The sequence below is a fragment of the Oncorhynchus mykiss genome, chromosome 15 (assembly GCF_013265735.2).
Source record: "Oncorhynchus mykiss isolate Arlee chromosome 15, USDA_OmykA_1.1, whole genome shotgun sequence".
NCBI classification, from domain to species: domain Eukaryota; kingdom Metazoa; phylum Chordata; class Actinopteri; order Salmoniformes; family Salmonidae; genus Oncorhynchus; species Oncorhynchus mykiss.
Genome location: NC_048579.1, coordinates 15,821,284 through 15,846,486, shown reverse-complemented (window position 1 = coordinate 15,846,486; position 25,203 = coordinate 15,821,284). Strand labels below are relative to the sequence as shown.

Sequence of the window (25,203 nt, the reverse complement as noted above, 5' to 3'; positions counted from 1 at the left end):
TTTATCTTGGCCAGGTCGCAGTTGTAAATGAGAACTTGTTCTCAACTAGCCTACCTGGTTAAATAAAGGTAAAATAAATGTTTACATTTTTAAAAAATGAGTGGGAGGCCCTGATGCACAACTGAGCAAGAGGACAAGTACATCAGAGTGTCTAGTTTGAGAAACAGAACAAGTCCTCAACTGGCAGCTTAGAGGACAACTCTAATGAACTTGTCCTCTTGCTCAGTTGTGCATCGAGGCCTCCCACTCCTCTTTCTATTCTGGTTAGAGACAGTTTGCGCTGTTCTGTGAAGGGAGTAGTACACAGCGTTGTTTGAGATCTTCAGTTTCGTGGCAATTTCTCGCTTATAGCCTTAATTTCTCAGAACAAGAATAGACTGACGAGTCAGAAGAAAGGTCTTTGTTTCTGGACATTTTGAGCCTGCAATCGAACCCGCAAATGCTGATGCTCCAGATACTCAACTAGTCTAAAGAAGGCCAGTTTTATTGCTACACAACAGTTTTCAGCTGTGCTAACATAATTGCAAAAAGGTTTTCTAATGATCAATTAGCCTTTTAAAATGATAAACTTGGATTAGCTAACAAAACGTGCCATTGGAACACAGGAGTGACGGTTGCTGATAATGGGCCTCTGTTTGCCTATGTATAAATTCCATAACAAATCTGCCGTTTCCAGCTATAATAGTAATTTGTATAATAGTCATTTGTTATTTTAATGGACAAAAATTTGCTTTTCTTTCAACAACAAAGACATTTCTAAGTGACCCCAAACGTTTGAATGGTAGTGTAGATCCATAATACAGTACATGTAGGCCTACAGTTGTTCAGATCATGTAATGTATGTCACAGAGTATTTGTACACAAGGGGGCAGCAGGACACCATTTGAAATAGAGCTGTCATTCCACGGCTGTTGTTATGCATGCAGAAAGGCACACTGTCTGCCAGCCTCTGTTAATTATTACTACAGTAGGCCTAATGTTTTGTTCTGCATTGAACATAACTTGAATATTGTTGTTATTGTAAAAAAAACGTTTTTATAAATACTTATCTTTACCTTCATAATCGTCTAGATTTTTACACCAGGTTTGTATGATGATTGTAGAATAGACAGATAAAAAAATATATATAGGTTTTTATCACCACAATACGGTCGTATTAATTGTCACAATGTTCATTTGCGCTCAAAGCGAAAGGCTCTTTTGGAGCGCTCCCCTGATTCTAACCAATCAGGTGCGAGGCCGCCTGCGCAGATTCAAACACCCTTCTAGAAGGAGGCTGGGCGCGAGATTCGGCGGGATCGACAAAATCTGAATGCGAAAATAACAAAATAGAAGTACAGTGGGAGGGAGAACAGTGTGTTGCCTACAAGGCAGGTTAGCTAGCTATACATGTTCACATCCTATTCGATCGGATATTGACATTGCATGCATCGCGGTGACATGCAAAATATAAGGAGATGCGTTTTTATTTACGATTGCATACAATTCCTACAACAAGAAAGAGTTTGACATGAAAGTGAACCGCTAGCTAACCAGCGAAAGTGTGGCACTGTATTTTAGGCTACTGTCAGAAAATAAACTGGAAGATGACAGACATCGGACTGCATGGATAACTGTCCATGGAGAACATCTAATTCTCTTTTATATGGATTTTAGACCAACTACAAATAGAGGATTTCTTATTTGAAAAGCTTTGATCAGCTGTCATTATGGCCAACATAAAGTCGCGCAGGTAGGTGACACATTGCTGCTAAATCTGTAGTTCATTTGGCTGCGTACTAGCTACATTTGAATGGTTTCAGATATGATACAAAAATGTTGCAACAAAATAGCTATAGTAAAGATGCAATACATAGTGAAACCCATTGCTCAGGCATGGCATTATATTGAGCCAGATGTCACGTTGATCGTTGACACATCACGAGCACCTGCTCACGGTCACATAACGTGTTAGTTAGATATTGAAATACAGTAGGCTACAGCAAATTACAGCCTAGTTAGGATTCTAAAGGTTAATTAAAATAGTTGAATCAATTCCATCAATACTTTATTTAGCTGGATGTTTGTGCAAAATGTATGGGAATAGAACAGTCATAAAAGTGCATGTGGCACTCTTCAGTGAATAACCAAAGCATGTCGCGAGCTTGTGAACCAGCACAGCTGTTTGAGTTGCTTATTTTGTAGTAGACAAGGCTATGTCCCTTTTGGTCATGCTAATTTTGATAAAACAAATAAAAAAACGTTGATTTGAGTTGTTCGGGGGTTTATGTAACTGCTTTGGTCTGTATTGTATTTTGTTGCTCAATTCAACACCCATTCATTGCCATCTTTCCCTCGAACAGAAAACATGGCTGACAGTCTGTGAGATGTGGTCTTGGCTAGAAGAGATCCAACTTTCGTAAAATTAACGTCAAAAGTTAGTTTTTTGGGGGACTTTTAGCTAACCCTAGCTCTTTTCCTAACCTTCACCTAATTATCCTAACCGGATACGTTAATTCTCCTAACCTGCTGCATTGCTGCGTACATTATCCTAACCTGCTACGAAAAGTAAAATGTGACGTCAATTTGACAAAAGTTGGATCCCTTCTAGCCATTACCGTGAGACGTAGCACGAGTAAGACTATTGAACAGATAGAGCACTTGCTATTTTCATCTAAGGCTACAGAAAAAATATATTAGATGGCCCAGCCCTCTGTTGTTTTAGTATGGACATTATTGTCCAAGGGAAATAAAATAGATGTATTGATTTAGAAAAAAACATAGTCCAACATAGGATTGTGATTGTTTTGTGCACCATTCTGCCACATTGTGTGGGTACATGTTTGGAAAATCCCCTATAACAGAGAGTCCCATAAAATGGTAAACAGAGAATTTTACTACTGTAGGCTAGGCATCTAAAAGATGTCTATTGTTTTCACAAATCAGATTTAGTTTGTTAATTATATATATATGAAAAATAATGTATATAGGATAATCAGAGCACGAATGTATTCATTTATGGAGATATTTTCCCTCTGAGGTAAGGCTAGAATGACACAGCTGTGTGTTATTAGTATTTGTGAATTTGAGCCTGATTTTAAAAAAATTGACTAGGCAAGTCAGTTAAGAACAAGTTCTTATTTTCAATGATGGCCTAGGAAAAGTGGGTTAACTGCCTTGTTCAGGGGCAGAATGACAGATTGGGGATTTGATCTTGCAACCTTTTGGTTACTAGTCCAACACTCTAACCACTAGGCTACCTGCCGCCCTGGATGGCTGAATTAACTATTGATTTATAGGCTGATTGGAGCCTGCTAACTGCCCTTAAACACACAAACATGACAATGACGTAATTTCCATCTGAACGAACAACTCAGTGGCGTGTGTGTATCCCTCCACCCTCTACCCCTCCTAGACCCTACCCCCTCAGTGTGCCCCATCTGGTGGTGATAGGGGAGGGCCAGGGTGGTGGAGGATGGTCCTTTCTACCTCTCCCTCTGCTTTACATTTCACATGGAAGTTCAAGTTTGAATTGAAGAAACCTGTGGGAACACAGTCTACAGAGGCCATTATTTCAGTTTTATATTTTATTCACATAATAAATGAGGCATTGAAAAAGCATATGAAGAATATGACACGCTTGATTTAGAAAATATATTTTTGTGCATTCGCCAACATTGTACACATATTACGTAGGTATTACACATAGATTAAGATGACTTTAGTAGTCTATGAAGAAGTTGTTTGAGAGAACGTAAGACTCGGCACAGTACTGGCTCAGGCACCTTGGCCAAGTTCTTATATAAGAAATCATACCAATCCCCCTGAGTCGATTTTGAAACTCCTGTTTAATTCAGCCTGGACCGTTAGGTCTGACCTATTAGTTTAGCCACACCCCGGGCCTGCCTCCTTGCAGCCCGCGCCCCACACACACACACACACACACACACACACACACACACACACACACACCTTTATGCCACACACCTAGATATTACAAAGAGCCTGTTTATGTGGGAGCACACACCCTGGGCTCAGACCCACTTCCACCTCTCTCTTTCCTGTAGTGAGGGAATTATGCTGAAATTCAATTGGCATGTCCCAGTCACCACTGAAGAAGCCCTTTCATCACAGGCCAGTACTGGAAACCTGTGGGAGGCCTTGTTTTCCTCACCACAGTGTGTGTGTTCGAATGTGTACAGCATGTGTACATGTTAGAGTGTTTGAATGTGTGTGCGTGTGTGTGTGTGCATCTGCTGTGCTGGTGGCGCATGTGAGTGTGCATTTCAGAGACAAAAACAACAGAGCCATATTTAGGAACTTCATACTTTGACCTTCTTTAGAGAATGGAGAAAGACTGCTGTAAATCCACCCAACATTTCATCGAAACCAGGAGGATGGCATCAGGCTGAATGTGGAAAAAAATGCAATGAACATGTACGAGATGCATGTTAATCCTACAAAATATATTTACAGTACCAGTCAAAAGTTTGGACACACCCACTCAAGGGTTTTTCTTTATTTTTACTGTTTTCTACATTGTAGAATAATAGTGAAGCCAACATTAACTATGAAATAACACATATGGAATCATGTAGTAACCAAAAAAATTGTTAAACAAATGAAAATATATTTTATATTTAAGATTCTTCAAAATAGCCACCCTGTGTTGTGATGACAGCTTTGCACACTTGGCATTTTCTCAACCAGATTCATGAGGTAGTCACCTGGAATGCATTTCAATTAACAGGTGTGTCTTGTTTAAAGTTAATTTGTGGAATTTCTTTCCTTCTTAATGCGTTTGAGCCAGTCACTTGTGTTGTGACAAGGTAAGGGGGTATACAGAAGATAGCCCAAGTCCATATTATGGCAAGAACAGCTCAAATAAGCAAAGAAAAACGAGAGTCCATCATTACTTTAAGACATGAAGGTCAGTCAATGCGGAAGTGTAGTTGCGGAAGTGTAGTTGCAAAAACCATCAAGCGCAATGATGAAACTGGCTCTTATGAGGACCGCAACAGGGAAGGAAGACCTCTGCTGCATAGGATACGTTCATTAGAGTTACCAGCCTCAAATTGCAGCCCAAATAAATGCTTCATAGAGTTCAAGTAACAGACACATCTCAACATCAACTGTTCAGAATCAGGCCTTCATGGTCGAATTGCTGCAAAGAAACGACTAGTAAAGGACCAATAAGAAGTAGAGACTTGCTTAGGCCAAGAGGAGGTGCTTTGCTGGTGACACTGTCAGTGATTTATTTAGAATTCAAGGCACACTTAACCAGCATGGCTACCACAGCTTTATGCAGCGATATGCCATCCCATCTGGTTTGCATTTAGTGGGACTATCATTTGTTTTTCAACAGGACAATGACCCAACACCCCTCAAGGGCTCCTTCAAGACTGTTGCAAAAAACACCCCTCAAGGGCTCCTTCAAGACTGCTGCATTCCAGGTGAAGCTGGTTGAGAGAATGCAAAGAGTGTGCAAAGCTGCCATCAAGGCAAAGGGTGGCTACTTTGATGAATCTCAAATATTGTTTGATTTGTTTAACACTTTATTTTTTCTTTATTTAGCTAGGCAAGTCAGTTAAGAACAAATTCCTATTTTCAATGACGGCCTAGGAACAGTGGGTTAACTGCCTGTTCAGGGGCAGAACGACAGCTCGGTTACTAGTCCACCGCTCTAACCACTAGGCTACCCTGCCTCCCTTTTGGTTACTACATGATTCCATATGGGTTATTTTGTAGTTTTGATATCTTTACTATTATTCTACCATGTAGAAAATAGTAAAAAATTAAGAAAACCCCCTGAATGAGTGGGTGTGTCCAAACGTTTGACTGGTACTGTGTATCTAAACGTTCCCACCACATTGTGCTCTTCTGAATGCAGCCCCTGTCCTTCAGTCTCTGGGATTGTATGGGGCTGTGGCTGGCCTTGGAATCACTCAATTGCATGTAGGCCCATATTATGTTACTGTGCTCTGATAGTATCTAACTTCAGACTCTTATTTGACAATGTCTGGAATGCAATGAGACCAATAGCTCAGTATGTCTCTGTTGACAGCTGTATTGTAGATTTATTACATAGCTCTGGTTCTGGTGCGTCTCAGCCGTTGGAACAGTGTCAGTGTGAACGTGCTCTGTGATTACTCTGGGTAACCACTGTCCTCAACCCTCCTCCCTGTCTGTTTATTAGATGTTCTACCCCTGGCACAACGTGACGCCATGAAGGAAGTGTTGCCCAGCAACAAGACATTTCTATGGACAGAGCTAAGTGTGCACAACTACTTTCTCTGGTGGCAGAGTTTCACATTGGAGAAGGGAAAGCTGTGTCCACTATTACAGCTTTTTGCTGTCTTGATTAAATCTTATAGATTGTGAGTTATAGGTGTTTAAGTTGGCCCTATTTTCCTAAAATCAACATTCGAGGCAAAAAAGGGGCAGTTGTGTGAAGGTGGATTTGCCCCAAAAAAGGCAACAGTTGTTTCACTATACCCAATAAGACTAGCTTTTACCCTTTTACCACCTAGGTATAGAGGCAGTCTGCCACAGTCAGGGTTGGCATCATAATGCCTAATCTAGCAGGGAACAAGGGACGGCTAGGCTACTCTAATTATGGTCAGGAATGTTCTGTTTAATATGAGTCTCAACTCTGTTTCCGTCTCTGCACGCCACGTACTGAGACTGAGACTACTGCCAATCCTGCTTCACCATGAATGACTGCCTGCTCGATCCATTGACTTCTGATTCAGTTGGATATTGGACGGGTATTTGTAATTGGCTATCAGTGGGTTGGCGCTGTATGTGACTCAGTTGTGGCATGAATGATGTATTGTTCCTGCTTGTGTCTTTTTATGTTTTATTGATGTCACTAGTTCTGAGTCCACCCTGTAATATTGTGTCATGATTATGTCAATGCTCTTGTTTTACTTAAGTGGCTGTGTTGATTAGTGATTGACTATAATGAAATGTAAAGAGAGCAATAAATAAGAGTATCTCTCTCTCTCTTTCCTCTACCTCTCCATCTCTCCTTTTTCAGTGAGTCTGAGGATGAAGATCTACACTCCACAGATCCTGAGAGTAAGGACAAGAGCAAAGACAAGAAGATACTGTGCAAAGGCAAATGGTCTCGCGATGAGGTAGGCTAATTCTATTAGAGGCATATGAGCGGGCCAGTTTGGTCAAGTGTGCTAGTTACTTTATTGCGCTCACTGTTGAACCATTATTTATTGGACCTGTCTTGCATTGTTTTAGTGTTCAAATGGATTGAGAATAGCATGTGCGTGAAAGTGTGCTGTGGTCCAACAGTCTGTTTGTTTACAAATGTATTGTCTGCAGCAATCTGCTGCTTTTCTATGGCATGATATGTAGGAAGCCCTATTGTGTCCCCTGCTAAAAAAAAGTGTAAAGGGTGTTAACCTTATGGAAGCACTGAGGATGAAGGGAGTGTCTCAGGAAGGTTGGCTCCTGACTGTCTCTCTCTGCCCCCCCCCCCTTCTCGCTGCAGGATGAGAGGCTGAAGAAGTTAGTGGAGCAGCATGGAGCAGACTCCTGGAAATTAGTAGCTAATAATTTTCAAGTAAGTAAAACATTTTTTCCCCTTAATCATTACACACTGTAAGAACATGGTGTTAAGATACAAAGCTTTCTGTAATAAGCACAGTAACACACTAACAAAAATCATGTCTATATATTGATGATATGTAATAGCGATGGGGGAAAATGCAGGAAAACTGTAATCTGTTTTACCTTATTTCTACCAACATCACCTGTGCAACTAGAGGTGAAAAAAAATGGACCTTTACTCCACACACATAGCTCTCTCTCGCCCTCCATTTGGCAAATCTGACCATAACTCTATCCTCCTGATTCCTGCTTACAAGCAAAAACTCCTCAAGCAGTAAGTACCTGTGACCCGGTCAATACGGAAGTGGTCCGATGAATTGTGTGTTAAGCTGCAGGACTGTTTCGCTATCACAGATTGGAATATTTTCTGGGATTCATCTGGTGGCATTGAGGAGTTTACCATATCAGTTACCGGTTTCATTAATAAGTGCATCAACGACGTCGACCCTACAGTGACTGTACGTGCATATCCCAACCAGAAGCCATGGATTACAGGCAACATCCGCACTGAGCTAAAGGCTATAGCTGCCACTTTGAAGGAGCGGGGCACTAACCCGGCCGTTTATAAGAAATCCCACTACGGCCTCCGATTGAACCATCAAACAGGCAGAGCATCAATACAGGACTAAGATCGAATCCTGCTACACCAGCTCTCCCGCTCGTCAGCTGTGGCAGCGCAAACTATCAAGGATAACAAAGGGAAACTCAGCCGCAAGCTGCCCAGTGACACAAGCCTACCTGATGAGCTAAATGCCTTCTATGCTCACTTCAAAGCAAGGAGCACTGAAACATGCATGAGAGCACCAGCTGTTCCAGACGACTGTGTGACTATGCTCTCCGTGGCCGATGTGAGTAAGACCTTTAAACAGGTTAACATTCACAAGCACGCAGGGCAAGATGGATTACCAGGACGTGTACTCAGAGCATGTGCAGAGCAGCTGGCAAGTGTCTTCACTGACGTTTTCAACCTCTCCCTGATCCAGTCTGTAGTACCTACATGTTTCAAGCAGACGACCATAGTCCCTGTCTAAATTACTATTTCCCTTTAGCACTCACATCTGTAGCCATGAAATGCTTTGAAAGGCTGGTCATGGCGCACATCAACACCCCACACATCCCAGACTTCCTGGATGACGCAATATCTTTATCACTCCACACTGCCCTTTCCCACTTGGACAAAAGGAACACCTATGTGAGAATGCTGTTCATTGTCTACAGCTCAGCGTTCAACACCATAGTGCCCTCCAAGTTGATCACTAAGCTAAGGACCCTAGGACTGAACGCCTCCCTCTGCAACTGGATCCTGGACTTCCTGATGTGCCGCCGCCAAGTGGTGAGGGTAGGCAACAACACACTGACCCTTAACATGGGGGCCCCTTAGGGGTACATGCTTAGTCCCCTCCTGTACTCTCTGTTCACCCACGACTATGTGGTCGCGCACGACTACAACACCATCATAAGTTTGCTGACAAAACTACGGTGGTACGCCTGATCACTGACGACGATGAGACAGCCTATAGGGAGGAGATCAGAGACCTGGCAGTGTGGTGCCAGGACAACAACCTCTCCCTCAACGTCAGCAAGACAAAGGAGCTGATCGTGGACTACAGGAAACGAAGGGCCGAGCACGCCCCCATTCACATCGACGGGGCTGTAGTGGACCAGGTCCACATCACTAAGGACCTATCATGGTCCAAACACACCAACACAGTCGTGAAGAAGACACGACAACGCCTCTTTCCTCTCAGGAGGCTGAAAAGATTTGACATGGGCCCTCAGATCCTCAAAATGTTCTACAGCTGCATCATTGAGAGCATCTTGACTGGCTGCATCACCGCTTGCTATGGCAACTTACTGGCATCCGATCACAAGGCGCTACAGAGCGTAGTGTGTACGACCCAGTACATCACTTGGGCTGAGCTCCCTGCCATCCAGAACCTCTATACCAGGCAGTATCAGAGGAAGGCCCTAAAAATTGTCAAAGACTCCAAGCACCCAAGTCATAGACTGTTTTCTCTGCTACCGCACAGCAAGCGGTACCAATGCAAAGACTGCTAAATAGTTAGTTAAATAGTTAACCAAATAGCTACCCGGACTATCTACATGGACCTTTTGTGCACACATTTTTGACTCGTGCTGCTGCTACTGTTTAACCATCTGTCACTTTATTCCACTTTATTGAGATATGTACATATCTACCTCAATTACCTCGTACCCCTGCACATTGACTCAGTACTGGTACCTCTTGTATATTGCCAAGTTATCATTACTCATTATGTATCTATTATTACTTTTATTATTACGTGATTTATTTTTCTATTATTTCTCTATTTTCTTTCTCTCTGCATTGTTGGGAGGGGCCCGCAATTAAGCATTTCACTGTTAGTCCACACCTGTTGTTTACGAAGCTTGTGATGAATAACATTTTATTTTATTATCTGGATAAGAAAAGTGATATGACAAGTGACTCTCACAGGTGTTGTGTGAGGTGGGGTTATTAGTGGTACTCACAGGTGTTGTGTGAGGTGGGGTTATTAGTGGTACTCACAGGTGTTGTGTAAGGTGGGGTTATTAGTGGTACTCACAGGTGTTGTGTAAGGTGGGGTTATTAGTGGTACTCACAGGTGTTGTGTGAGGTGGGGTTATTTGTGGTACTCACAGGTGTTGTGTAAGGTGGGGTTATTAGTGGTACTCACAGGTGTTGTGTGAGGTGGGGTTATTAGTGGTACTCACAGGTGTTGTGTGAGTTGGGGTTATTAGTGGTACTCACAGGTGTTGTGTAAGGTGGGGTTATTTGTGGTACTCACAGGTGTTGTGTGAGGTGGGGTTATTTGTGGTACTCACAGGTGTTGTGTGAGGTGGGGTTATTAGTGGTACTCACAGGTGTTGTGTAAGGTGGGGTTATTAGTGGTACTCACAGGTGTTGTGTGAGGTGGGGCTATTTGTGGTACTCACAGGTGTTGTGTAAGGTGGGGTTATTAGTGGTACTCACAGGTGTTGTGTGAGGTGGGGTTATTAGTGGTACTCACAGGTGTTGTGTGAGGTCGGGTTATTTGTAGTACTCACAGGTGTTGTGTGAGGTGGGGTTATTTGTGGTACTCACAGGTGTTGTGTGAGGTGGGGTTATTAGTGGTACTCACAGGTGTTGTATAAGGTGGGGTTATTAGTGGTACTCACAGGTGTTGTGTGAGGTGGGGTTATTTGTAGTACTCACAGGTGTTGTGTAAGGTGGGGTTATTAGTGGTACTCACAGGTGTTGTGTAAGGTGGGGTTATTAGTGGTACTCACAGGTGTTGTGTAAGGTGGGGTTATTAGTGGTACTCACAGGTGTTGTGTGAGGTGAGGTTATTAGTGGTACTCACAGGTGTTGTGTGAGGTCGGGTTATTTGTAGTACTCACAGGTGTTGTGTGAGGTGGGGTTATTAGTGGTACTCACAGGTGTTGTGTAAGGTGGGGTTATTAGTGGCACTCACAGGTGTTGTGTGAGGTCGGGTTATTAGCAAGTGTGTGTATATGAATATGATAACTCAGGGAGGGACAGCTGCAGGTGGGGTTGTGTGTTAATGAGGTGTTGTGCTCTGCGTTGTGTCTGTCACAGGGTAGGACAGATGGCCAGTGTCAGCACCGCTGGCAGAAGGTGCTCAACCCAGAGCTGGTGAAAGGACCCTGGACAAAAGAGGAGGATCAGAAGGTAAGTGGAGATGGGAGTTACCCCAACCTGGGGTGGAAAAAGAAGTAGATAAAGAGCTAGCGAGAACATGTATTGTTCTGAATTTTATTGGAGCGGCTCGTTGATAACACAATACAAACAATCTGCAGGATGAACATCACAGACCTTTTTTTTTTTGTAATCTGAAACATTGAAAGGAACATACAGTACACAGGTTCCTCTCCCACTCTCTATCCCTGTTTGTAGCCCATAGACCCTGCAGTAGTTTTCATTGGCTGTGCATACGACTCACTACCTCATGCTTTAGAACAACCAAAGCTCTCCAAGTTTCCCTGGTCCTGAGCCCCTCCTCAGCCAGGCTTTAGGGTCATATCTCATAGTTGGAAGGTGAACAATACATTCCTTAAATAGAACTACATGATGCCTCGCCTACTGGAATGTCAAGATTGATATTTTGTTCCTCCAACATCTAGGCCTTACATCACAACACGCCAGTGATCGTATTGCTCTGGCTTGGCCTTAGTGACATGCCAGAAGTAAGATATTCAGGAAGATAATAGCACTGGGTAGTGTGGGCCTGCTAAGAGATGACAAGACATGTTTGGCTCCATGACAGAAGTGTAGTGGCAACTAGTTCTACTTCTTCAGCTGCATTCTTGACATTCTCTAGTGTTGCCAATGACGATGTGGCACCTCTGTTTGTGTGGTAATGGCATTTATCCCTCCAGTAATAGATACTATACAGTATGCCAGGGGTCGGGAATAGGCGGTGTGATTCCCTCCAGTAATAGATACTATACAGTATGCCAGGGGTCAGAAACAGGCGGCGTGATTCCCTCCAGTAATAGATACTATACAGTATGCCAGGGGTCGGGAACAGGCGGCGTGATTCCCTCCAGTAATAGATACTATACAGTATGCCAGGGGTCGGGAACAGGCGGCGTGATTCCCTCCAGTAATAGATACTATACAGTATGCCAGGGGTCGGGAGCAGGCGGCGTGATTCCCTCCAGTAATAGATACTATACAGTATGCCAGGGGTCGGGAACAGGCGGCGTGATTCCCTCCAGTAATAGATACTATACAGTATGCCAGGGGTCGGGAACAGGCGGTGTGATTCCCTCCAGTAATAGATACTATACAGTATGCCAGGGGTCAGGAACAGGCGGTGTGAATCCCTCCAGTAATAGATACTATACAGTATGCCAGGGGTCGGGAGCAGGCGGCGTGATTCCCTCCAGTAATAGATACTATACAGTATGCCAGGGGTCGGGAACAGGCGGTGTGATTCCCTCCAGTAATAGATACTATACAGTATGCCAGGGGTCAGGAACAGGCGGTGTGAATCCCTCCAGTAATAGATACTATACAGTATGCCAGGGGTCGGGAGCAGGCGGCGTGATTCCCTCCAGTAATAGATACTATACAGTATGCCAGGGGTCAGGAACAGGCGGTGTGAATCCCTCCAGTAATAGATACTATACAGTATGCCAGGGGTCGGGAACAGGCGGCGTGATTCCCTCCAGTAATAGATACTATACAGTATGCCAGGGGTCGGGAACAGGCGGTGTGATTCCCTCCAGTAATAGATACTATACAGTATGCCAGGGGTCAGGAACAGGTGGTGTGAATCCCTCCAGTAATAGATACTATACAGTATGCCAGGGGTCGGGAGCAGGCGGCGTGATTCCCTCCAGTAATAGATACTATACAGTATGCCAGGGGTCGGGAACAGGCGGCGTGATTCCCTCCAGTAATAGATACTATACAGTATGCCAGGGGTCGGGAACAGGCGGTGTGATTCCCTCCAGTAATAGATACTATATAGTATGCCAGGAGTCAGGAACAGGCGGTGTGAATCCCTCCAGTAATAGATACTATACAGTATGCCAGGGGTCGGGAGCAGGCGGCGTGATTCCCTCCAGTAATAGATACTATACAGTATGCCAGGGGGTCGGGAACAGGCGGTGTGATTCCCTCCAGTAATAGATACTATACAGTATGCCAGGGGTCGGGAGCAGGCGGCGTGATTCCCTCCAGTAATAGATACTATACAGTATGCCAGGGGTCAGGAACAGGCGGTGTGAATCCCTCCAGTAATAGATACTATACAGTATGCCAGGGCTCGGGAGCAGGCGGCGTGATTCCCTCCAGTAATAGATACTATACAGTATGCCAGGGGTCGGGAGCAGGCGGCGTGATTCCCTCCAGTAATAGATACTATACAGTATGCCAGGGGTCAGGAACAGGCGGTGTGAATCCCTCCAGTAATAGATACTATACAGTATGCCAGGGGTCGGGAGCAGGCGGCGTGAATCCCTCCAGTAATAGATACTATACAGTATGCCAGGGGTCGGGAACAGGCGGTGTGATTCCTTCCATTTCCAATTCCCCCACACCTCCCTATATGTTCCCAAGTATTCCCACACAAAAAAAAGAGACTGTGTTATGTTATTAAGGTATGAAATTGTTGTTATTTTCAAATACAATCACTTTTTGGGCTTAGTTGTGGTCAATTTGCAGTGTACAAATGATTTGAATTATGTTTCGGGCACCCCGAAAGTTGCCTACCCCTGCAGTATGCATATTTTTTAAGTCCAGAGGATTGCTTTGTAAGAAGTCCCTGTCTTCTTTGCTCCTGTGTGTATAGGTGATTGACCTGGTTCATAAATATGGCCCCAAGCGCTGGTCTGTGATTGCCAAGCACCTGCAGGGGCGGATCGGGAAGCAGTGCCGTGAGCGCTGGCACAACCATCTGAACCCTGAGGTGAAGAAGTCCTCCTGGACCCAGGAAGAGGACAGCATCATCTACCAGGCCCACAAACGCCTGGGCAACCGCTGGGCCGAGATCTCCAAGCTGCTGCCTGGAAGGTAACGGAATGATATACCGTACATCTCTTTGCCTGAGTTAGTGGGAGGTTACATCTCAATATAGTAAACGTGGGTGGTTGCATCTCAAAATATAAAAGTGGGTGTTACATCTCAATAGAGTAAACGTGGGTGGTTCCATCTCAAAATATAAAAGTGGGTGTTACATCTCAAAATAGTAAAAGTGGGTGGTTACATCTCAATAGAGTACAAGTGGGTGGTTGCATCTCAATAGAGTAAAAGTGGGTTTTTGCATCTCAAAATAGTAAAAGTGGGTTGTTGCATCTCAAAATAGTAAAAGTGGGTGGTTACATCTCAAAATAGTAAAAGTGGGTGGTTGCATCTCAAAATAGTAAAAGTGGGTGGTTACATCTCAATAGAGTAAAGGTGGGTGGTTACATCTCAATAGAGTAAAAGTGGGTGGTTACATCTCAAAATAGTAAAAGTGGGTGGTTACATCTCAAAATAGTAAAAGTGGGTGGTTACATCTCAATAGAGTAAAAGTGGGTGTTACATCTCAATAGAGTAAAGGTGGGTGGTTACATCTCAATAGAGTAAAGGTGGGTGGTTACATATCAATAGAGTAAAAGTGGGTGGTTCCATCTCAAAATAGTAAAAGTGGGTGGTTACATCTCAATATAGTAAAAGTGGGTTGTTGCATCTCAAAATAGTAAAAGTGGGTGGTTACATCTCAAAATAGTAAAAGTGGGTGGTTGCATCTCAAAATAGTAAAAGTGGGTGGTTACATCTCAATAGAGTAAAGGTGGGTGGTTACATCTCAATATAGTAAAAGTGGGTTGTTGCATCTCAAAATAGTAAAAGTGGGTGGTTACATCTCAATAGAGTACAAGTGGGTGGTTGCATCTCAATAGAGTAAAAGTGGGTTTTTGCATCTCAAAATAGTAAAAGTGGGTTGTTGCATCTCAAAATAGTAAAAGTGGGTGGTTACATCTCAAAATAGTAAAAGTGGGTGGTTGCATCTCAAAATAGTAAAAGTGGGTGGTTACATCTCAATAGAGTAAAGGTGGGTGGTTACATCTCAATAGAGTAAAAGTGGGTGGTTACATCTCAAAATAGTAAAAGTGGGTGGTTACATCTCAAAATAGTAAAAGTGGGTGGTTACATCTCAATAGAGTAAAAGTGGGTGTTACATCTCAATAGAGTAAAGGTGGGTGGTTACATCTCAATAGAGTAAAGGTGGGTGGTTACATATCAATAGAGTAAAAGTGGGTGGTTCCATCTCAAAATAGTAAAAGTGGGTGGTTACATCTCAATATAGTAAAAGTGGGTTGTTGCATCTCAAAATAGTAAAAGTGGGTGGTTACATCTCAAAATAGTAAAAGTGGGTGGTTGCATCTCAAAATAGTAAAAGTGGGTGTTACATCTCAATAGAGTAAAGGTGGGTGGTTACATCTCAATAGAGTAAAGGTGGGTGGTTACATATCAATAGAGTAAAAGTGGGTGGTTCCATCTCAAAATAGTAAAAGTGGGTGGTTACATCTCAAAATAGTAAAAGTGGGTGGTTGCATCTCAAAATAGTAAAAGTGGGTGGTTGCATCTCAAAATAGTAAAAGTGGGTGGTTACATCTCAAAATAGTAAAAGTGGGTGGTTACATCTCAATAGAGTAAAAGTGGCTTCCCTTCTTCTCCTGGTCAGCTTTCCGTCATATTTCCTACACCTACAGTATCTGGTCCCATTACCAAAGGTGTAAGGCTAAGGGCAAAAGCATATTTTTTTTTTTAGGTTTTTGGACAAATCTAAAGTATTTAGTATTTAAAGTATGCCAGCAGCATACCACCCTGCATACCACTGCTGGCTTGCTTCTGGAGCTAAGCAGGGTTGGTCCTGGTCAGTTCCTGGATCGGAGACCAGATGCTGCTGGAAGTGGTGTTGGAGGGCCAGTAGGAGGCACTCTTTCCTCTGGTCTAAAAAAAAATATCCCAATTCCCCAGGGCATTGACACTGCCCTGTGTAGGGTGCCGCCTTTCGGATGGGATGTTAAACAGGTGTCCTGACTCTCTGAGGTCATTAAAGATCCCACGGCACTTATCGTAGGGGTGTTAACCCCAGTGTCCTGGCTAAATTCCCAATCTGGCCCTCAAACCATTACGGTCACCTAATAATCCCCAGTTTACAATTGGCTCATTCATACCCCTCCTCTCCCCTGTAACTATTCCCCAGGTCGTTGCTGCAAATGAGAATGTGTTCTCAGTCAACTTACCTGGTAAAATAACGGATCAATTTAAAATAAATGTTAAAAATTGAACAACCTCCCTTATAGGACAGACAACTCCATCAAGAATCACTGGAACTCCACCATGAGGAGGAAAGTGGAGCACGAGGGGTACCTCCAGGAGGGCTGCAGGGGATTCAGCTCAGAGCATGGGGGGTTGAAGCGACGCCACCACAGACCCTGTGTCCCCCAACTAGACACCCCCCACGGTGGGCACAGCCCTCTAGGCATAGCTGGACCAACTCAGGTGAGAGGCCTCTCAGACATTTCTGTTCCGTTTCATTCAAACAAGGTTTATTGGCATATTGAAAGGATCCGTGTTTAATGTTCCTGTGGGTTGTAGCTTGGGGGTTACCTCTATAGCCCTCACTGTGGCCAGCTGATGGACAGCCTCCCAGACTCCTCCAGCTACTTATTGGTGAGTGACCTGTCCTTTACAGCTGGCCAAGAGTCCGGTATGTTGTTTGACTCAAAAGCTCAAGGTTTGGACTGAAGCATGGAGCTAAATCAGTAGAAGTGTCTTCCTGTCCACTTTACCATCCCCTTTTTTGTATCTTTCCACCGTACTAACTTGAGTCTAATTTGTCTTAATCACCCTCTGAATCAAACAACTAAATGACCTGCCTGAATTTCTGTTTCTTCTCTGTGTCTTGGTTTGGTGTTAATCAGAGTAAGCCTGAGTCTGATATGAGTAATTTGTGAGTAAATTTGTTCTCTCCTTCCTTCTTTCCCTGCCAACCTTTTCTTCACTCCCTCCGTCCACTCCTCCTCTCCTTCCCGTGTGTGTTTACTCCAGCCGTCCTGCCATGATGATCCAGACAAAGAGCAGAGAATTAAGGAGCTTGAGCTGCTGCTTATGTCAGCAGAGACCGAGGTCCGGAGACAGGCCCAGTGCCGAGACCCATGTGTAAGACACACGCTCAGTGTGTATGTGTGTGATGATGTAGCCTAGTCCACTTGAGCTTGTAGTTATGCTGTAGTGATGTCATAGTAGCCTACCCATCTCACCCCTCTCCCCACACTCCCGTTACGCTTCGTAGTTCTACCCCTCCCATCCCCATTTTCAGTGCTTCCTGCCATCTCGCCATGCGGCCGCCACCATTAACCTCCTCTCACTTCCTCCAGCCTCCTATCTGCTCCTCACAGCAGTAGTGCACGGTGTCACTTCAGCCAGCGGTTTGGAACCAAACATGTGTTTCCTCCTTTTTCTTCTTCTTTTTAAACCTTTTCCCTTCTTTCACCACACCACTGTGGCTTCCATAGCAGAACCCCCCCCCCCCCCCCCCCCCCCCTCGTTGCCTTTCTTCATTCATCTATTCACTCCATCCATTTATCTCATTTTAACCTGCGTTGCAGAACAAACTATTATGATGATGTCAGTGGTTCAGATTTTAAATGATACAATATCTTGGTGTGTTACAACACATGCCTACCACTGACTTCTCAATGAGGTTCAATGACGTTTTAGACTGAGGGAACAAGTTTGGGTGTTGGGAGACTTTTGGGTATGAATTTCGTTACATTGCCTTGTCGTCTAAACTTGATTGAACTTCCTTGAAACGTCAAAACTTCATTCATTGGGTGTTTTCCGAATCCAGTCAGCCTTACTGACCTGGTTGGTGTCCAACCCCAGCATCAGCAGCACCCTAACCCCATTCTCTTCTCTCTCAGAGTGTGGAGCATTACTCCAGCTGGGCAGACAGTGTGTCAGATGACACCATGACCACCAGCAGCAGCAGTCTGGAGGATCAGAGTGAGGGAGGCTGGAGGGGGGCAGAGGAAGGCCAAGGGCCACCAGTGGAGCAGGCTGAGGGGGGCTGGAGGGGGGCAGAGGAAGGCCAAGGGCCACCAGTGGAGCTGGCTGAGGGGGGCTGGAGGCTGGTAGAGGAGGGCCAGCACCAGGTTCAGCGCCATGTCTCCCCCAGTAAGTTCCTGGCTGTGGAGGCTAGTTCTGTGCTCTCCACCCTGCAGACCATCCCCGAGTTCGCAGAGACCATGGAGCTCATCGACTCGGTGAGTGTCTAGATCAGACCCGGAGCCAAGATAAGGTGACTAGGGGGCAGATCAGACCCAGAGCCAGGATAAGGTGACTAGGGGGCAGATCAGACCCAGAGCCAGGATAAGGTGACTAGGGGGCAGATCAGACCCAGAGCCAGGATAAGTTGATTAGGGGGCAGATCAGACCCAGAGCCAGGATAAAATGACTAGGGGGCAGATCAGAGCCAGAATAAGGTGACTAGGGGGCAGATCAGAGCCAGGATAAGGTGACTAGGGGGCAGATGAGACCCAGAGCCAGGATAAGATGACTAGGGGGCAGATCAGACCCAGAGCCTGGATAAGGTGACTAGGGGGCAGATCAGACCCAGAGCCAGGATAAGGTGACTAGGGGGCAGATCAGACCCAGAGCCTGGATAAGGTGACTAGGGGGCAGATCAGACCCAGAGCCAGGATAAGGTGACTAGGGGGCAGATCAGACCCAGAGCCAGGATAAGTTGACTAGGGGGCAGATCAGACCCAGAGCCAGGATAAGATGACTATTTTGGAGTGTTCTTTCATTGGAATTATATTGAATTCTGCTTATATCACAGTAAAAAAAAGTATATATAAGTATAAAGTATATATATAAATAGTTTAATGTCTATAAAAATGATTGAGTGACAGGCTAGCACAAAATCTGTATCTCCGCTGTGCTGTATCAGCACAATGGACAGCTCCGTTTGGGTAATGAATATAGGCTACAAGATAGATAGGGTAACTCACTTATTACACACTATGTACACACAGCTGTCTTACCAAAATGCAAACTAAATGCTGAAAGGAGTAACCTAGTTTTTCATGCATGCAAAACAAAAATACTGAATAGCAGTTTGGCTTAGAGTATGGACACAACTGCAAATGAGAACTAATGAATGTGAACAGAACAGAACAGTGATAACAAGTAGTAGGCCTAGTCAACAAAATATCAGATGGATAAAAGCATGACACAATATATATATTTAAGCTAGTTACATTTACCTTTATTTTTGACCTTTATTTAACCAGGAAGGGCTCATTGAGATTGTAAATCTCTTTTTCAAGAGCGTGCTGGCCCTGATAGGCAGCACCGAGTCATTACACAATTACAGACAGACAGCATGAACACTACAAGTCATCTAGTTAAACGGAATCATATAACAGCAAATTTCAAACATTGACAGGTTAAGGAATCAGACTCAACATCCTTCATCAATGATTTAAAAACACCACTCGGGACAAGTTTTACAACCACAAAAACGAATAGGCTACCAAGAAAACGAATAGGCTACCAAGAAAACCAATAGGCTACCATGAAAACCAATAGGCTACCATGAAAACCAATAGGCTGCCAAGACAACCAATAGGCTACCAAGACAAACAATAGGCTACAATGAAAACCAATAGGCTATCCTGGCGGCACTTGTAGAAGGCTGTGTAGGCTTTGCAGCATCATCTCTGCTGGGCTTGGCGGCGGCCTCGTGGTTTGATGCTGCTGCTCATCGTTCTCCTTCTTTAGCTTTGTCTGGGTGCTTTGGCAAAGCCAATTTCTGATATCATTTGTGGCAGACTACCTGGTTAGAGCTAGCTAAATAGGCTAAGGCTAATAACACTAACGGTTTCTACAGCTAGCTAAGAAGCTAACTAAACTCTGTAGTGTTGGGGCGTGAGGCAGAGTTGAGTGAAGCAGCTTCAACGATAAACCTGAAGGAGTCAAACCTAAACTCCCCAGTGGCTTTCCATAGCCCCCTACACACACCGCAGCGCTCTGTCCATTGTGCTGACACAGCGCAGTGGAGATACAGATTTTTCACCAACCTGTCACTCAATCATTTTTATATAGAGACATAAGACTAAAACTGAGATGGCACAAGTTTCAACTGACGGGGCTAAGCCCTCTTTTTTCCCCCTTGTGGAGCAGGGCCCGGTGTAGATGTGTGTGTACAGTATATGGCTGTGTGTGTTTATATATACCAGACCCAGAGCATGAATGTATTGAAAATCCATTGTAGATGTGTCTGGCTCTACAGGACCCTATGACGTGGAGCGAGGCGGCCAGCTTTGACGTGTCTGAGGCGACGACCCCCCCGAAACAAACACAGGGGAGCTACGTACCCCAGGGGAGGACCACAGAGGGGATGAGGTATACCATTGACCCCTCCAACGACATCTCAACAAAGCACTGTGCCCCCATGGGTCAGCGGAAAGTCCACACCCCGAACAACGTGCCCAGACCAGGCCTGCCGTCCCTGGGGAGGAGGAAGAGGACAGAGAGGGTGGACCAGTCCCCTGATAGGAGCCGTGCGTCCTTCTTAGAGTCACCCAGCATCAACTCGCCCAAGAACACCCCCACAAAAGCACGGCCTTTCACCCTCTCCCAGGCAAGATGCTAGAAATGTGCTCAAGCTAGGGCATGATGGTGCAACTCATCTGGCTCTGGCAGTATAGCTTCTCTTTATAGTCCCCCTGTCTTATCTCCCGTCTCTAACTGTTGTGATCATGTCTTCCTCCAGTTCTTCAACACATCAGGAGGAGAGCATCTGAGCCTGGACAACCCTGCTCTGACCTCCACCCCGGTCTGTGGCCAGAACTATCTCCTCAACACACCCTTCCAGAAAGAGACCACGCCCAAACACCAGAAAGAGAACATGGGGTAAGCGAGTTACAGGTTCCTCCACATTTTCACATTTGATTCATTGGCTAAATTACATGTGTGTGTGTTTGATGTATCGATCTCATCATTTTGGCAGGTGTTGTAAGAATATCTCTCTTTGTCTCATTCAGTTTCAGGACCCCTAAGATTCATAAGACCATAATGGTTCCGACTCCCAGAACTCCTACTCCATTTAAGAACGCCCTGGCCGCCCAGGAGAAGATGCATGGGCCGCTAAAGATGGTGGTAAGTGTGAAGTTGGTCTAGCTGTGTGTATTTATAATTCACTGTGTGTTCTTATGAGTGTGTGTACTCTGTTACTGTGCTCATATTAATGTGTGTTATGTGTGTGTGTGTCTATCTCAGCCCCAGCCCCTGGCCTTTCTGGAGGAAGATATCAGGGAGGTGCTGAAGCAGGAGATAGGATCAGACATCTTCACCAGAGAACCACAACCAGACTTCAGGACATGGAAACATGATGTAGGTGTTCATGTAACCAACTAAACTTTTCATGACCTCTGTTTGACTTGGTATCCAGTCTAACCACAACCTTGTCCCTGACCCTCCCAGGTGGATGGCCCAGCCAGGAAGGTGCGTAAGTCCCTGGTGCTGGACTCCTGGGGGAAAGACTGTCTTAACGTCCAGCTATACCAGGACCAGCTCAATAACGCACTGGTGGGTTCTGGGATATAATCAATGAGACTAATAAGTCAACCAACCAACTAATCAATCAATTCATCAGTCAACCAATGAACCAACCAACTAATCAATGTCTACCCGTCCTTGCCCCCCTCCAGGTCCCAGAGGAGAGTTTGTTAACCAGCTCCTTATTGATGACCCCACTCCCGGAGAGAGACAGAGAAGAGCGCCCCTGCCCCCCCTCGTCTGGGAAGGAGGGGTCCTGTGGCCCCCGGCGCCACCTTCCCAGCCCCCGCAAGAGGAAGAACCCCCCCTCGGTCAGAATTTCCCACCACGATTCACCTGGACAGGTACACACAGACACCTCTCTTTGGTGTAACTCCTAACTACCCTTTAAAAAACAAAGCAACACATTTCATTATAAAACAACACATTTCACTGCCCCTATCTGGTGTATGTATAAAATAAAAAATAAAAACAACATTTAAGTAAATACTAACTTGACATTATTGCTCCTCAGGCGATATATATATATATATATATATATAATGATAGGGAGAGGGGAAAGGTCCCTTCAAATTGGACAGTAAATTAGGTACAGCTGGTCCCTTGTCAAAGAAACCTGCCAACTTTTCAGTTAACATTTTTTTATTGAGCATCAAGGTCTTGGTTGTGAGAAGGGGATAGACTAATGCGTTGAGATGCGGGAGAGAATAGTCCTCTCTTCTTCTCCTGCAGGTCAACAACCAGTGGGAAGCAGTGGTTTATGGGAAGACGGAGGACCAGCGGATTATGACAGAGCAGGCCCGGCAGTACCTGAGTAGCACTTACACGTCCACCGGCTGCACCTCGAGGGCGCTTGTGCTCTGAGACCTACGTCCTCACACACTACATCTGTCCACGCTCCTTCTCATAATGACTCTTAACATACTTAGACAATCTGGTGTAGATCTACTCAAATCATTTAGACATTTGTGTATTGATAAGATCGGTAACTGAACACTCAAGTGTGCCACAGAATACTTTACAGAAAAGGTAAGACTGTCGTTTTTTCTGGGTCACACTGCTTGGTTGTCATAAATTGCTTTGTTTGTCTTTTGAATCCCACCAGCCGTTGACCTCCTAGCCAAGTAACAGGGTTGTACAATACTCGATTTCCTGCACTAGTTTATAATGTGTTAAAACTGAACAACCTGCACATACAGTAAGTAGCAAGCTGTAGAAATAGTTGTTGTATTACTACTGTAGCAGTGACTGCTTATGAGTTTCATATTGTTAATATATTGTTTAAACAAAAATGAAAAAATACATTTTATGATGTAACATTACATGTATATGTATATTCAGCTTGTTTGTAGAACTACCCTGTACTGCTAAACCTGTTGTAATGAAGTCTTGAGAGAGAGAGAGAAAGAGAGGAGAGAGAGAGAGCTGTCAGTATTGCACTACTGAGTAGGGGTTGGCTGCAGAGGAACGGTCAGTGTTGAGGAGGTAACTGGATAGTACAATGAAGTTTCCATTCCAAGGCCATACTTCCCTTTAGCAGTCTCAAATTGAGACTTTTGTTGAATGTATTTCATAGCTTGAAACTGCGAAGAAACTCAAAATGGAAGGGTACCTTTTTTGTTCATTTGTTTGTTTTTATCTTATTTAATTTATTATCTGTTCTCTAAAACGTAGATATTAATATAAGTGTAAATTGAACACAAAGTTTCCATTGAGAAATGTACTTTTGCTGACAGACAGTCTAAAACCCTTCTGAAACCCTTTGACCTATAAGGTCACTTCTGCCACACTGAACCTAGATCAGAATCCAGTTGTCATGTTTGGTGCAGACACATAGCGCTCATGTCATCAGTGTGCTAAAGCAAGCATTTTAGTTGAGGTTCTATTTATTCAATGTTTACTAATTTATTTATTTCAAAAAAATGGAAAAATAAATGATCAAATAATGATATTTTCTTTCTATCAGAAAAAGGATTGGGCTACCTTTCAACTCATTTCTACGAATTAGACATAACGAGCGAACATGCACTACCACTAATCTCTTTCATTCAGTCATTGTTTTAACTATCCGATTTAGTTAATAACCATTGTATTGTGACATCACCGAGTTGTTGATATTGGTAGAACAGTTTCCCCTGGAATCAGAGTTTCTTTGTATTCTCCATAGGTAGTAGCAGGATTCCGTCTCCAACCTCTAATAGACAAATTGCACTTTTCTCATCGTTTAAGTGTTGTTTTGTTCATTTGTTTGTGTGTGTTTTGTTTGTTTCGTTTATTTAAATCTAGTGCCATTGGATGAATGTTTCACGACATGTGACTATTAAACACTGACATACAGATGTAAAGACAGAGCTGTTTAAAATCCATTGTTTATAAGTAACAATTACAAGTACAACACAAGATATTCAACAGACAATGAAAGATAAAGCTTTTACGTCTTTATGTGACAATGCGGTCTTCTATGGCTCTGATTGGTTGCCTCTATAATAATAGGGATGCAGCAGAGTATCTATGGTCCCTGTGGTGATGGTGGGTGTCATTTGTTCCGACAGTCTTCCAGCTGTTTAGAATCTAGATTATAATGGGGATTATCCAGCATTAAGTGTGTTTGAGAATAAGAAGGGAATCTCCTCAGGAGAGATCAAGTGGAAAGATCATGTATGTTCACCCTCTCTGAACTCCACAGAACCACACTTTCTGAACTTTCTTATTTTCCGACATCTAACAGCTACAGTAAATATGGATATATGGTTGTTCTCTGTTCTGTCGGTTGGTTTGACTTCAGTATGTTTTGTTTGTAACATGTTTGTATGTTAACACTTGGACATCTAACCCTAGGTTATAAGGGAATTCAGTATATTTATAGTAGCAGTTGTTGTCATAATCATGCATGAACAATAAGCAGTACGTTGAACTTTTCAGTGATCATGTTTTTACTGCAACTACAATAATCACAGACGTAACACTTCCATTATGTCATTTTCAAAGTTGACTGTATTTTCTGCTGAAATCATAACCAGGTACCATAGAATTCCCGCCAACTGCCATTGTAACCATGTACTTAATATGTGATAATAATAAAATGTTATTGCATTGCGTTTGTGGTTCTTTGTCATTGTGTTATGTAACAGCAATATGATGTTATGATCTTGGTGCACCTGTCTTTAACACTGCAGTCCTTATGGCAGTAGATTAACAGTATCTGTGTATATGTTGCCTGTGGTGTGTGTCAGCTTGGCCTGGGTTCACCATGGACACAATCCCCCTTCCGTGTGTGTGTGGCGGTGTGCTGTCAGCTTGGCCTGGGGTCTGTGACACGAGTCCCCCTCCGGCAGGACAAGAGGCCTCTCCACAGGGTCAGCTGCTGGCCCTAAAGACGCCCAGTCACCCGTGACTTAATGCCCCCGGGCGCTATTGTCCCCAGGGCCTGTTGCTTTTACAGAACCATTCACTCAATTGCCCCCAAGAGGAGGGGCACAAGGCCTGGCGACTTGCCTTCTGCTGGGGCAGCATCA

General features: G+C 44.1%; 1 protein-coding gene across 3 annotated transcripts; it reads left to right on the top strand.

Annotated features, from left to right (window-relative positions):
• Positions 1-1,287: 1,287 nt before the first annotated feature.
• On the top strand, positions 1,288-24,786 carry LOC110489690 (myb-related protein A). 3 transcript variants are annotated; one of them, XM_036943865.1, is made up of 16 exons: positions 1,288-1,732; positions 7,019-7,118; positions 7,487-7,558; positions 11,204-11,296; positions 13,926-14,146; positions 16,426-16,624; positions 16,721-16,795; positions 17,174-17,284; positions 18,049-18,390; positions 20,421-20,771; positions 20,904-21,043; positions 21,175-21,289; positions 21,410-21,523; positions 21,614-21,718; positions 21,841-22,032; positions 22,421-24,786. In XM_036943865.1, exons 1-16 carry the CDS (start codon positions 1,710-1,712, stop codon positions 22,550-22,552), a joined length of 2,385 nt encoding a protein of 794 aa, XP_036799760.1. In that variant the 5' UTR covers positions 1,288-1,709; the 3' UTR covers positions 22,553-24,786. The 3 variants fall into 3 exon arrangements, with proteins under 3 accessions (XP_036799760.1, XP_036799759.1, XP_036799761.1); XM_036943864.1 differs by having other exon boundaries at positions 20,403-20,771; XM_036943866.1 differs by lacking the exon at positions 17,174-17,284 and having other exon boundaries at positions 20,403-20,771.
• The last annotated feature ends 417 nt before the right edge of the window (positions 24,787-25,203 follow it).